Source organism: Ipomoea nil, unplaced genomic scaffold (assembly GCF_001879475.1).
Source record: "Ipomoea nil cultivar Tokyo-kokei standard unplaced genomic scaffold, Asagao_1.1 scaffold1043, whole genome shotgun sequence".
NCBI lineage: Eukaryota > Viridiplantae > Streptophyta > Magnoliopsida > Solanales > Convolvulaceae > Ipomoea > Ipomoea nil.
In genome coordinates, this window is record NW_017617471.1 from 7,394,156 (window position 1) to 7,409,547 (window position 15,392).

Below are 15,392 nucleotides of genomic sequence, written 5' to 3' on the forward strand. Positions count from 1 at the left end.
CTCTAAAAGAAACACCAGATAGAGAGTAGGTGGCCAATTAAGGCTGTTGCACCTTCAGCCCATTCTGGTAAAATTGGTTAATGCACCTCCAACAATATTTTCTCCAAGTTTCTTTTACATGCATATCAAGAGATGCTACTATTGATATTCTACTATTGTCGTTTGATATGCTACTCTGGTATCTTGATATGCTACTTTTGATATGATACTACTCTTGTCTATTGATATGCTACTCTTGATATGCTACTATTGTCTATTGATATGCTTGTTGACCATATAACCATTAATGTGCAATCTAATTATTAGCTTAGGCTTTTAGTGAGATGGGTACATGCTTCAATTTGGTATCAAAGCCAGACCAAAGGTCATGGGTTCGAATCTTTACGTCACCCCATAAGCGCTTTTAGTTGAGATGGAGCACATGCTTCAATTTGGTATCAGAGCCAGACCAAAGGTCATGGCTTCGAATCTCAACGCCACTTGGAACCCACCGCACACGTGAGTGAACGCTTTTTGTTCAATTTGGTATCAGAGCCAAACCAAAGGTCATAGCTTCGAATCTCAGTGCCACTCATAAGCGAATACGGTCCACGTGTTGCTTGGGACCCACCGCACACGTGAGGGGGCGTGTTGAGCATATAACCATTAATGTGCAATCTAACTATCAGCTTAGGCTTTTAGTTGAGATGAAGCACATGCTTCTATTTGGTATCAGAGCCAGACGAAAGGTCATGGGTTCGAATCACTATGGTCCACGTGTTGCTTGGAATCTACTGAGCACATGCTTCAATTTAGTATCAGAGCCAGACCAAAGGTCATGGTCATGGGCAATTTGGTATCAGAGCCAGACCAAAGGTCATGGCTTCGAATCTCAGCTGGTTTGCCTTTTGGAAGGCAGCACACATGTTCTTGTGATCTTCGAGTATCCCCATTCTATTGTACAATTTGGTATCAGCGCAAGCTTCGAATCTCAGCCGGTTTGCCTTCTGGAAGGCAGCACACCTGTTCTTGTGATCTTTGAGTTTCCCCATTCTATCGTACTCTTTTCCACAGTCCTTACATTTGAACACAAGTTCCTTCTTCTCGTTATCTTTAGCCATCCTGTAAATTATCACCCAATGTCCATACCATTGCTCAATCACTAGACAAACAACATCAATATGCATAAATCACTTCAATAACTAGACAACCAACATTAGTATGCATAAATCACTTCAATCACTTGACAACCAACATCAATATGCATAAATCACTTCAATCACTAGACAACCAACATCAGTATGCATAAATCACTTCAATAACTAGACAACCAACATCAATATGCATAAATCACTTCAATCACTAGACAACCAACATCAGTATGCATAAATCACTTCAATCACTTGACAACCAACATCAACATGCATAAATCACTTCAATCACTAGACAACCAACATCATAAATCTCTACCTGATGAGTTGAGCAGATTCGAGTGAGTAAGTAGATTCGTGTGATAAACTGAGTAGATCCGAGTGAGTAAGCAGATTCGTGTGAGTAAATGAGTTGGTCCCTAAAATAGGACTGGGCTGAATATGCACTATTGGCCCTGGGCAAGGGCAGGCTGGGCCCTTACCCAGGGCCCATGTTTGTAAATATAGTTGGGGTCCCCTTTTGTTACGAACATAATTATGCACATTTTCCTTGACAAAGCTAAGGGAAATCATGGAAATTGTAGTTAGATTCCGTTAACTAATTAGGAGAATTCCATTAACTAATTAATAAATTTTAAGTTAGTAAAAAAAGGGAGCTAAGGAGAGGAAAGATTAAAATTCAAAATGACAATATAAGTTTCAAAGGTTAATGATTTGGAAAACATAGGAAACAAATTAAAGGGACAAAAAACCCATCATAGTTAATACATGTATGTAAATGCATTGATCGATTTTAGTATTTCCACAGCAATTTGCATACAATTAAGAAGCTTTAATTTTTAATTTGCTGTTTCAATTTAACTTTCACTATTAATTGCTAGTAAAAGTTTATGACCAGAGAGGGTATCATGTCATAGGACACTACAATCATGACATCCCACCAATCCGTCACACCCATTTTAAAGATAGTCATACACCAATTTTAGTGTCATACTAAAACATTTCTTTCATTTTTTTACAAGATAAACAATATTATAGATAGCAAACATCATTGATAACATCTTTTATATATATATATATATATATATATATATATATATATATATATATATATATATATATATACATATATATATACATATATATATATATATATATATATATATATATATATATATATATATATATATATATATATATATATATATATATATATACATATATATATATATATATATATATATATATATATATATATATATATATATATATATATATATATATATAACATTCTTTTATATTAATAAATAATATTGAGACGTGTAATTTATAATGTGTTCTCGCGTTAATTACCAATTTGGTCCCTCGACTACGAACATTTCACCAATTTGATCATAGACTATCAAAATTCTTCAATTTGATCTCCGATATCATTTTATCCGATTTGATCCTCATTGTAATTTACCGGTCAAACTAAATAGGCAAATTGAAAATTAGTTTTATACCGATTTGATCCTCATTGTAATTTACCGGTCAAACTATATATATATATATATATATATATATATATATATATATATATATATATATATATATATATATATATATATTCTTCTTAACTCTTTTGTTTGGCCAAACCCGACAATGTGTTTCACGTGTAAGTTTAAGGTGACAGACGCGTAGCCAGCAGTGGACATGAAGGAGGCGTTCAAGAAGTATGCGGAGGAAGGGAGTTAGATGAGCTGGGAGCAGTTGCTGCGTTTCCTAACGGATGAGCCAGACCAAAGGTCATGGGTTCGAATCTCTACGTCACCCCATAAGCGCTTTTAGTTGAGATGGAGCACATGCTTCAATTTGGTATCAGAGCCAGACCAAAGGTCATGGCTTCGAATCTCAACGCCACTTGGAACCCACCGCACACGTGAGTGAACTCTTTTTGTTCAATTTGGTATCAGAGCCAGACCAAAGGTCATGGCTTCGAATCTCAGCGCCACTCATAAGCGAATACGGTCCACGTGTTGCTTGGGACCCACCGCAAACGTGAGGGGGCGCGTTGAGCATATAACCATTAATGTGCAATCTAACTATCAGCTTAGGCTTTTAGTTGAGATGAAGCACATGCTTCAATTTGGTATCAGAGCCAGACCAAAGGTCATGGGTTTGAATCACTATGGTCTACGTGTTGCTTGGAATCAACTGAGCACATGCTTCAATTTAGTATCAGAGCCAGACAAAAGGTCATGGTCATGGGCAATTTGGTATCAGAGCCAGACCAAAGGTCATGGCTTCGAATCTCAGCTGGTTTGCCTTCTGGAAGGCAGCACACGTGTTCTTGTGATCTTCGAGTTTTCCCATTCTATCGTACAATTTGGTATCAGAGCCGACTTCGAATCTCAGCCGGTTTGCCTTCTGGAAGGCAGCACACCTGTTCTTGTGATATTTGAGTTTCCCCATTCTATCGTACTCTTTTCCACAGTCCTTACATTTGAACACAAGTTCCTTCTTCTCGTTATCTTTAGCCATCCTGTAAATTAACACCCAATGTCCAAACCATTGCTCAATCACTAGACAACCAACATCAATATGCATAAATCACTTCAATCACTAGACAACCAACATCAGTGTGCATAAATCACTTCAATCACTTGACAACCAACATCAATATGCATAAATCACTTCAATCACTAGACAACCAACATCAGTATGCATAAATTACTTCAATAACTAGACAACCAACATCAATATGCATAAATCACTTCAATCACTAGACAACCAACATCAGTATGCATAAATCACTTCAATCACTTGACAACCAACATCAACATGCATAAATCACTTCAATCACTAGACAACCAACATCATAAATCCCTACCTGATGAGTTGAGCAGATTCGAGTGAGTAAGTAGATTCGTGTGATGAACTGAGTAGATTCGAGTGAGTGAGCAGATTCGTGTGAGTAAATGAGTTGGTCCCTAAAATAGGACTGGGCTGAATATGCAGTATTGGCCCTGGGCAAGGGCAGGTTAGGCCCTTACCCAGGGCCCATGTTTGCAAATATAGTTGGGGCCCCCTTTTGTTACGAACATAATTATGCACATTTTCCTTGACAAAGCTAAGGGTAATCATGGAAATTGTAGTTAGATTCCGTTAACTAATTAGGAGAATTGCATTAACTAATTAATAAATTTTAAGTTAGTAAAAAAGAGAGCTAAGGAGAGGAAAGATTAAAATTCAAAATGACAATATAAGTTTCAAAGGTTAAAGATTTGGAAAACAGAGGAAACAAATTAAAGGGATAAAAAACCCATCATAGTTAATACATGTTTGTGAATGCTGACGGGCATATTTTACACTCATATTTTAGGTACATCTTTATAATAATTTTGCATTAATTATTTATAATTATATAATAATTATTTCATTTTTAGAATTTAATTATTAATTAGTTAAATAAGTGTTTTACAATAATATTTAGTTAATAATTTGATTAAAGTGCGCTATAGTTATTAATTTATATTATTTAACTTAATTTAATTTTTATTTAATATAATGATTTATAATCTATTTTGTATTCATTTACTTAAAAAGCTAATTAAGATTAGTTTATATTTATTATATTTATAAGTAGTAAATGGGTCCAATTTGGATATTAAATTTGGATTGATTAAATAAACAATATTCTAATGACTAAGGTTGAGCCTTTTAATTAAATAAAGTCCAAAGAATGAAGCATTATTATATTTTACAATTCTTTCTTCTCTTATGTACAGATCATGCAGCGCACTACTTCGTCAAATTTGGAACAATTCCGGCGGCATTCTCGGAAGACTCGGACGTAAGGCTAAAATGGATGGTTGAAATTCATTTGGCCTATTTTTAGAATGCTATAAATAGTAGAAGTTTCCTATTGTAAAATGTTCATTCTTCCCCTCTCGATTATTCTGTAAAGTTGTTATCAATGTCCATTCATTGCTAATTTCTTTAGTTGGTTTAGTGAATTGAAGCCCCGGAGTTCATAACGCTGTAAGGTTATTTATTTAACTTTATTATATATATGTTTTTATGCATTTTGAGTATTAAATATTCTTCTAATAAATTATTTGAATAGTTGTATCATTTAATTGCTAGGGAGGCCTACTAGTTATTTATTTGATATAATTATTTGCTATATTAGATAATGTTGTGCTACAAATTATTCTAATATTCAGTAGCAACTGAGGTTAATTATTGACGACTTAGTAATAATTGGTCTCGGGTAGAATATTTTCCTAAATTAAATGCAACCGCTTGTGCTTGTGTTATGTAGTTTGTCGGTTTTCCTAGTTCCTATTGCTGCTATTAAATTAAATCTATAGCGCTTGTCTTAGGTTATTTAGTAGTTAGGGGTAATTAAACCGCGTGTGCTTTAGTTACCTACAACTAAGGAAAAACGGAAATGAAATAATTTCACGACAAATATTCAATTGCATATTAATTACTTTATTAATCAATGATCAGTGTTAAATTCCAGTGGTGGATCTTTACTAACCAAGGTTTCTTATTATAAGTGTTTTCGATATATTATTTTCATTGCTTTATTCGTTCAGTTAAATTTCTTGTTTATTTAAATTCTCTTTTGTTTTATCTTTACTCTCGATATATTCCAAACCCCCCTACCTTTAATTTGAGCACAAAAGTTAAACTAGTTACTCCTCGTGGGATCGATCCTTACTCCCGCTACTACGTTTGTAAGGTTTTAATTTGGGAGCCTACGACAGCTCACCAAATGAATTGATCGATTTTAGTATTTCCACAGCAATCTGCATACAATTAAGAAGCTTTAATTTTTAATTTGCTGTTTCAATTTAACTTTCACTATTAATTGCTAGTAAAAGTTTATGACCAGAGAGGGTATCATGTCATAGGACACTACAATCATGACTTCCCACCAATCCGTCACACTCATTTTAAAGATAGTCATACACCAAGTTTAGTGTCATACTAAAACATTTCTTTCATTTTTTTACAAGATAAACAATATTATAGATAGCAAACATCATTGATAACATCTTTTATATATATATATATATATATATATATATATATATATATATATATATATATAACATTCTTTTATATTAATAAATAATAATGAGACGTGTAATTTATAATGTGTTCTCGCGTTAATTACCAATTTGGTCCCTCGACTATGAACATTTCACCAATTTGATCATCGACTATCAAAATTCTTCAATTTGATCTCCGATATCATTTTATCCGATTTGATCCTCATTGTAATTTACCGGTCAAACTAAATAGGCAAATTAAAAATTAATTTTATACCGATTTGATCCTCGTTGTAATTTACCGGTCAAACTAAATAGGCAAATTGAAAATTAATTATATATATATATATATATATATATATATATATATATATATATATATATATATATATATATTCTTTTTAAGTCTTTTGTTTGGTCAAACCCGACAATGTGTTTCACGTGTAAGTTTAAGGTGACAGACGCGTAGCCAGCAGTGGACATGAAGGAGGCGTTCAAGAAGTATGCGGAGGAAGGGAATTAGATGAGCTCGGAGCAGTTGTTGCGTTTCCTAACGGATGAGCCAGACCAAAGGTCATGGGTTCGAATCTCTACGTCACCCCATAAGCGCTTTTAGTTGAGATGGAGCACATGCTTCAATTTGGTATCAGAGCCAGACCAAAGGTCATGGCTTCGAATCTCAACGCCACTTGGAACCCACCGCACACGTGAGTGAACGCTTTTTGTTCAATTTGGTATCAGAGCCAGACCAAAGGTCATGGCTTCGAATCTCAGCACCACTCATAAGCGAATACGGTCCACGTGTTGCTTGGGACCCACCGCACACGTGAGGGGGCGTGTTGAGCATATAACCATTAATGTGCAATCTAACTATCAGCTTAGGCTTTTAGTTGAGATGAAGCACATGCTTCAATTTGAAATTAGAGCCAGACCAAAGGTCATGGGTTCGAATCACTATGGTCCACGTGTTGCTTGGAATCTACTGAGCACATGCTTCAATTTAGTATCAGAGCCAGACCAAAGGTCATGGCTTCGAATCTCAGTTGGTTTGCCTTCTGGAAGGCAGCACACATGTTCTTGTGATCTTCGAGTTTCCCCATACTATCGTACAATTTGGTATTAGAGCCGGCTTCGAATCTCAGCCGGTTTGCCTTCTGGAAGGCAGCACACCTGTTTCTTGTGATCTTTGAGTTTCCCCATTCTATCGTACTCTTTTCCACAGTCCTTACATTTGAACACAAGTTCCTTCTTCTCGTTATCTTTAGCCATCCTGTAAATTAACACCCAATGTCCATACCATTGCTCAATCACTAGACAACCAACATCAATATGCATAAATCACTTCAATCACTAGACAACCAACATCAGTATGCATAAATCACTTCAATCACTTACAACCAACATCAATATGCATAAATCACTTCAATCACTAGACAACCAACATCAGTATGCATAAATCACTTCAATAACTAGACAACCAACATCAATATGCATAAATCACTTCAATCACTAGACAACCAACATCAGTATGCATAAATCACTTCAATCACTTGACAACCAACATCAACGTGCATAAATCACTTCAATCACTAGACAACCAACATCATAAATCCCTACCTGATGAGTTGAGCAGATTCGAGTGAGTAAGTAGATTCGTGTGATGAACTGAGTAGATTCGAGTGAGTAAGCAGATTCGTGTGAGTAAATGAGTTGGTCCCTAAAATAGGACTGGGCTGAATATGCAGTATTGGCCCTGGGCAAGGGAAGGCTGGGCCCTTACCCAGGGCCCATGTTTGCAAATATAGTTGGGGCCCCCTTTTGTTACGAACATATTTATGCACATTTTCCTTGACAAAGCTAAGGGTAATCATGGAAATTGTAGTTAGATTCCGTTAACTAATTAGGAGAATTCCATTAATAAATTTTAAGTTAGTAAAAAAGGGAGCTTAAGGAGAAGAAAGATTAAGCTTTGTAGGTGGGAAACGATCAAACGATGAGTGCTTTGGTGATGACAACAACATGGTAAAATGGGCATCCAATATTATAATTGAAGAAGAAACAAATGGTTTTGGTGATGAGTTTTATAAAATATTTGACCCTAAGATGAATTTATCCTCGCGAGATTTGGAAGAAATCAAGAAACTCTTGAACGTGGCTTTGCTATGTACGTCACCATTTCCGGTTGATAGGCCCTCCATGAGAAGGGTTGTCAAGTTGCTACCCAGCACTCAAAGCCCGCTACTTAGCCGACTTTGGCTTGTGCTTCGACACATGTTTGGGTTTTGCCTTCTTGAAGGCAGCACACCTGTTCTTGTGATCTTCGAGTTTCTCCATTCTATCGTACTCTTTTCCACGGTCCTTAAGAATTACGCATATTGCGAGAAGGGAAGCTATTCTTTGCTCTGATAATTTTACTCTGTGATGTGACGAGCTCTGATAAGCTATTTTTTGCTCTGATAAAGCTTTGTAGGTGGGAACGACCAAACAATGAGTGCTTTGGTGATGACAACAACATGGTAAAATGGGCATCCAATATTATAATTGAAGAAGAAACAAATGGTTTTGGTGATGAGTTTTATAAAATTGTTGACCCTAAGATGAATTTATCCTCGCGAGATTTGGAAGAAATCAATAAACTGTTAGAACGTGGTTCTGCTATGTACTTCACCATTTCCGGTTGATAGGCCCTCCATGAGAAGGGTTGTCAAGTTGCTACCCAACAGTCAATGCTCGCTACTTAGCCGGCTTTGGCTTGTGCTTCGACACATGTTTGGGTTTTGCCTTCTGGAAGGCAGTACACCAATTCTTGTGATCTTCGAGTTTCTCCATTCTATCGTACTTTTTTCCACAGTCCTTACATTTGAACTTTAGTTCTTTCGTCTCGTTATCTTTAGCCATCTTGTAAATTTGTAATAAACAACAAAGGTGAGAGCATGTACTATGTAAGAACAAGAAAGGACTCTTTCATGTCATTTAGGACCCAATGATCATACATTCATATCATTGCTCAAAGGGTTGGACTAGTCTATGAGCATGTCCTTGAGAGGAGAAGTACACTTTTATTGAAAATTTGAAAAATCGTAACTCAACATCATAAATCACTACCTGATGAGCTAAGCAGATTCGAGTGTGTGAGCAGATTCGTGTGATGAGCTGAGCAGATTCGAGTGCAGGCAGATTCGTGTGATGAGCTGAGCAGATTCGAGTGTGAGCATATTCGTGTGATGGGCTGAGCAGATTCGAGTGAGTGAGCAGATTTGTGTGAGTGACAAATTATGCTGTGCAACCGAATGCACCTTGCAATGTGCATACGGTTGCAAAACGGCGCCGTTTTGGTTAAAAAAATGCGCGTCCTACTTAAAGAAGAAATCAGGTTCGATTCCCGGCAATAGCATTTTTATATATCCAGAAATTCATAACTATATATCCACAATTTCATAACTATATATCCACAATTTCATAACCATATATCCACAGTGAATGAATGAAGTAAAAATCCACAATGAATGAATGAATGAAGTAAAAATCCACAATGAATGAACTAAATATCCACAATATATGATTGAACTAAATATCCACAATGAATGAACTAAATATCCATAATTTCATAACTATATAACCACAATTTCATAACTATATATCCATAATTTCATAACTATATATCAACAGTGAATGAATGAAGTAAAAATCCACAATGAATGAATAAATGAAGTAAAAATCCACAATGAATGAATGAATGAAGTAAAAATCCACAATGAATGAACTAAATATCAACAATATATGATTGAACTAAATATCCACAATGAATGAACTAAATATCCATAATTTCATAACTATTAAGTGGGACGCGCGTTTTTAATCAAAACGACGTCGTTTTGAACCGTATGCACCATGCGCATGGTACATTCGGTTGCACAGCATAACTATTGGTGAATGAGTTGGTCCCTAAAATAGAACTGGGCTGGATTTTGGCATGCAGCCCAACAGCACAGGGTCCCAAATTTTAGAGGGCCCAATATTTAATTTTTACTTAGCTAGTTAAGATATTAAAAGACAAAAAAATATTATTAATGTTAAAAGATTGCATGGAGGAATGGTAAAAACATTTAATTATTGTGTTTCTTTAGGGAGGTTAGAGGTTCAATTCTTATTTGTGCACATCTTTTATTATTATTAGAAAACAATTACCCTTTTGGTAGGGCCACACAAAAACTAAAAACCGGCCCTGGGCCTGGGCTGAATACACAGTATTGCCCAGGGCCCATGTTTGCAAATATAGTTGGCCCCCTTTTGTTACAAACATAATTATGTACATTTTCCTTGACAAAGCTAAGGGTAATCATGGAAATTGTAGTTAGATTCCGTTAACTAATTAGGAGAATTCCATTAATAAATTTTAAGTTAGTAAAAAAGGGAGCTTAAGGAGAAGAAAGATTAAAATTCAAAATGACAATATAAGTTTCAAAGGTTAATGATTTGGAAAGTTCAAACAGAACAGAGGAAATAAATTAAAGGGACAAAAAACCCATCATAGTTGATTCATGTATGTGAAGGCATTGATATAAGTTTCCCTAACTGTAACTCATTTGCTTGGTCAAACTCGACTATGTGTTCCACGTGGAAGTTTAAGGTGACGCGTAGCCAGCAGTGGACATGAAGGAGGCGTTCAAGAAGTATGCGGAGCAGTTGTTGCGTTTCCTGACGGAGGAGCAAGGACAATAGGAGGCCACCGTCGCCGAGGGCGAAGCGATTGTGCAGCAGATCCTCCACAAACACCACCCCATTTCCAAGTTAGCTTGTCACAATCTCGCTCTGGATGATTTCCACCATTGCCTCTTCAACGCCGACCTCAACCCCCCAATCATTTCAAATGTATTATGTTATTTCTCTTGCGTTAACTGGTTGTAAAATTTGGAGTGCGCAAAGATTGGATCTTTCTCTAAATCTCCTAATAATTTTGCACTTTTTTTCTTTTCGGAATTTACAATTTTCAAGTATTGACTCATGGATTAAGTAAATCTGTGAATTCCTCGAACATGAATTGACAATGAGAGGATTAGAAATATTGAACCCAGAGTTCCTGATTTGGTGAATATCTAACCAATGAGATGTGTTTTTATTCATTGCACACTCTCTCAATTAGACTCTTTAAATTACCCGATCTTATTCAGTTTTCTCGCTTTTCCCGATCGTCTTCTACATTTGGCCGGAGAGAGACCCTGATCAATGGTTGTTGTTGTTGCTCTGAAGAAGGCGAGGATTCGCAATGTCATGGTGAAAGCAGACCACTTCTAGCATCGTTGCGTCGTTGTTGTTATTGAAAACACGATCAAGGGTTTATTGCCGTTGGTTGTTGTTTTCAGAGCTCAAGCACTCTAGAATAAGAAGGTTTTGTGTGTCTGAAATTAGGCAAAGCTTGGAGATGAAAATGGACAGTCGAGAAGACAAATAAAGTGTAATTACAAATATGCCCTCAATTTTATTGCTTTAAAAACGCGGGTTCGACCATAGGACCAAATCGAGTAAAAACGACATAGTGGGGACCAAATGAGGAATTTTGGTAGTCAAGGACCAAATTGGTGAAATCCTCATAGTTGATGGATCAAATCGGTAATTAACTCATGTGTTCTCTATTCAAATTATTTTATCAATTTAATTATGTTTCAAATATTTTGTTATGAATATTTTTATAAAATTTTGATGTGTTTTATTTTTCACCCATATCCAACAATATTTATACATATATTTTTTGGGTAATTTTTTTTGTTCAAATTATCTCTTTTGTTTTCATGTTTCGCCTTCACTCGAAAATATTAATAGACCCGTCCCTGTTTCTTCACCCCCGCTCAACAGAATTCCTGGCTCCGTCCCCGCTTGAAATGAAACTTAATATGTTATACAAACAAAGCTACTTTATGTGGAACGGTGCGGAACAAGTACCGTTTCTTTTAAACGGCACCGTTTTGAAGCCCGGACCACCACACTAGAATTTGTCAAAACAATTCTAATGTTGCAAGTCTTCTTTCTTAAAAATTATGATCCATATAAATATATTCCTATCCAGTTTAGTTAAATGTTATGCCAAGATACAATGATCAAAAGCATTGCACATTTTGAGCATCTTACAAGACATAAATATATTGATGTCTCCAAATGATTTTTCTTTGTTTTACCCTATAGTGAATATGTCGCATTGTTCTATGCACACACCCAGCAACAGTATGCTGATTGTAGTTGCAAGCCATTCACCAAAAATTAAAAATAAAAGCTCCGTTAACGATATTAGGGTTTGGATCGGAGGAAACGAAGCTTCACCCGCTTATTCAAACCGGCCTTAACGATAATTTAGTAACCATACCTGCAAATCAAGTTATCCACGTAGGCTTTATTGAGTTTGAATAAATACCTCATAGGTTGAAGGAGGCTTTATTGAGTTTGAAAGGTCTGAAAGAACCCCTTAACGTGCATCGAGAGCAATACTCGCTACATGAATAACCTATGAACTATTTATAATAATAATAATAATAAATAAATAAATAAAATAAAATAGAAATGTGACAATCCAATCAGTAAAATTTGGAAATTAACATGTTAAAATATTAATTGTTTTTTTTTTTCAGATTCAATGTCTTATTTGGAGGTTGTTTGATTTGGATAGTCTAATTGTTATTTTCTAAATAGTTCAGTGGTTTATTTGTACTTTATCATTTAATATAAATATCTTGAAAAGAAGTTGTAGTATATTGTTTCTTAAATACAATGATATTTCGATCTTTTTAATACAAAGTGCGTTGAGCCATTATATTTTTTACGTTTATTTTTTTTTTTTTTTGAAAAATTTTTTTACGTTTATTTTTTTTTACAAAAAATCATAATTGAAGACTGAAATGCTTTTGAATTTAATGGTATTTAAATTGTTTTGTTGATAGAGGACTAAAATTGGACATGTTACAATAATATTAAGAACAAAAAGGATATTCTAATAAAAAAGAAACTAAAAATAAATCATCACTTATAAATTTAGAACAAAAATAGAATTGACTCTTTGATAAAATATTAAGTTCATTTCTTAATTACCGCCAAGAGGTCCGATGAACGCTCCTAAAGGCCTAATTAACAAAGACGGAGATCCAAAAAAAGTCTTCAACTTGCAAATTAAAACGGCAATTCAATTATTAAAAAGTTTCCACCCTGAACTAAATTAAGTGTTAAATTTGTTCGATTAACTTTTTTTACAGATTGCTAACAAGTTGCCTATTCAATTATTAAAAAAATTGAAACTTGCTTCTTAAAGGTGTGTTCTTTTCTCCCTCCATTTTATTTATCTTATCGCTGTATGCTTCGAATTGTTTATTTCAGTTAAAATCCAGAAAAAAAAATAAAGTACATATCGAAGGCTTAATGGGTAATCAAAATCCTATAGAGTTCATGTATTGTGTAATATTAATATATAGATAGATGTCATCCATATTTTCATTCCATTTGATGAATGCTTTTCGATATCTCAAGTGGATTCAGTATGATATGAACAATTATCTATGTTTCTAGATACGAAAGTTGAAAAAATTGGGGATATTTTACACATTTGGTGATTATTTATTGATTAGTTGAAGCGCATATCGAAGGCTTGGTGGGTGATTGAAAATTTGAAAGTTTGAAACCTAGAATTTTTTTATATATATATATTTTTTTTAATAATTGAATATGCAACCTGTTAGCAACCTGCAAAAAAAGTTAATCGAACAAATTTAGTTGGTAGATGGGCCTATTTGACACTTAATTTAGTTCAGGGTGAGAATCGAGCACTTCGCAGTAGTAGATGGACCTATTTGACACTTCTCCCTTTAAAAAAAAAAAAATTATTTTTAACTTGCCGTTAACGTCGTTTCTCTCTTCGCAATCTCACAGTTTAAAAATTATGAATCTACAATAAAGAAATTATGAATTTTCAGTATAGAAATTAGAATCTACAGTATTATGTTTGTGAACATGCGATGGAGCTATATGTTCATAATTTTATAAATATATGTTCAAAATTATAGAGCTATATGTTCATAATTTTTTTATGTTCATATTCCCAATTGTTAAACTCTGTATTCACAAATAACAGAACTATATGTTCATAATTTGATAACTATACAGTTTAGAAATTATGAATCTACAGTACTTATGAATCTACAGTACATATATTATAAATTTACAGTATAGAAATTATGAATCTACTATATAGAAATTCCGAATTTACTATATTTAAATTATGAATCTACGATATAAAAATTATGAATCTACAATTTAAAAATTCTGAGTCTAAACTAGCCATTGGCAAGGGCAGGGGGGCCAAAAAACATAATTAAATATTATTCGTGCCTTCCTGAGTTCCTGGAACAATTGGGATTAGAATTCTCTATATTTCTTTCCAAAAAAAAAAAAAAAAGAATTCTCGGTATTTAATTATATATAGTAGTAGTAGTAGGGATTAGAATTCTCTATATTTCTTTCCAAAAAAAAAAAAAAGAATTCTCGGTATTTTAATTATATAGCAGCAGCAATAATAGTAGTAGTAATAAAAATAATAAATAAATAAATAAATAATAAATATGTGGTAATCTAGTCAGAAAAAAACTGAAAGTTAATTTCTTAAAAATGTTAATTGCTTTTTTTTTTTTTCGAGTTCAGTGGCTTATTTGGAGGTTATTTGAATTCAGTGTCTTAATTACTTCCCAAATAGTACCCTAACTATTCAATTTTTATCAATTTTAGTCCGTCCGGCCAAATTGTCAGTTAATTTTCGCCAGAATCTTTTAATTCAGTATTAAAATGGAAGCAAATTTTTGAACCATTGTTTGAAGTTTGAATTAATACAGAGGCATGTGGGATGTGAATAAATATTGACGACAATTGGCCAACAAATTTCCAACAATTTGGATGTACGGACTAAAATTTATAAAAATTGAATAGTTATGGTGCTAAATTGTTAGTTTTGAAATTTGTGTACTCAAATTGACAACACCCCAATAATTATAGGACCAAAAGTGAAATTAACTCAAAAATAAATTATTGGTCATTTTGCATGGAATCAGCTATAAGTTAATAGTTAATTTACTAAACATCTCCGTATAACCTGCTAATGCTATCAATTAATTAGTCAAACCCGATCTAATCCGCTAACAATATTTACCAAACACCCCTATAAAACTAATTTTAAGCCTAGTTCCAA

The 15,392-nt window shown here is 34.1% G+C and overlaps 1 protein-coding gene across 1 annotated transcript; it reads right to left on the reverse strand.

The window, feature by feature from the left end:
• Positions 1 to 821: 821 nt before the first annotated feature.
• LOC109181214 lies at positions 822 to 3,653 on the reverse strand. The gene is made up of 2 exons (XM_019330965.1): positions 3,404 to 3,653; positions 822 to 1,141 (listed from the first exon to the last, which is right to left on the reverse strand). Exons 1-2 carry the CDS (start codon positions 3,651 to 3,653, stop codon positions 822 to 824), a joined length of 570 nt encoding a protein of 189 aa, XP_019186510.1.
• Positions 3,654 to 15,392: the final 11,739 nt, after the last annotated feature.

Coding starts and splice junctions, on each gene's coding strand:
- LOC109181214 (XM_019330965.1), bottom strand. CDS start 3,653: ATGGCTAAAGATAACGAGAAGAAGGAACTTGTGTTCAAATGTAAGGAC. Junction 1,142..3,403: donor ATTCGAAGCCATGACCTTTG/GTCTGGCTCTGA, acceptor TTGTTTGTCTAG/TGATTGAGCAATGGTATGGA.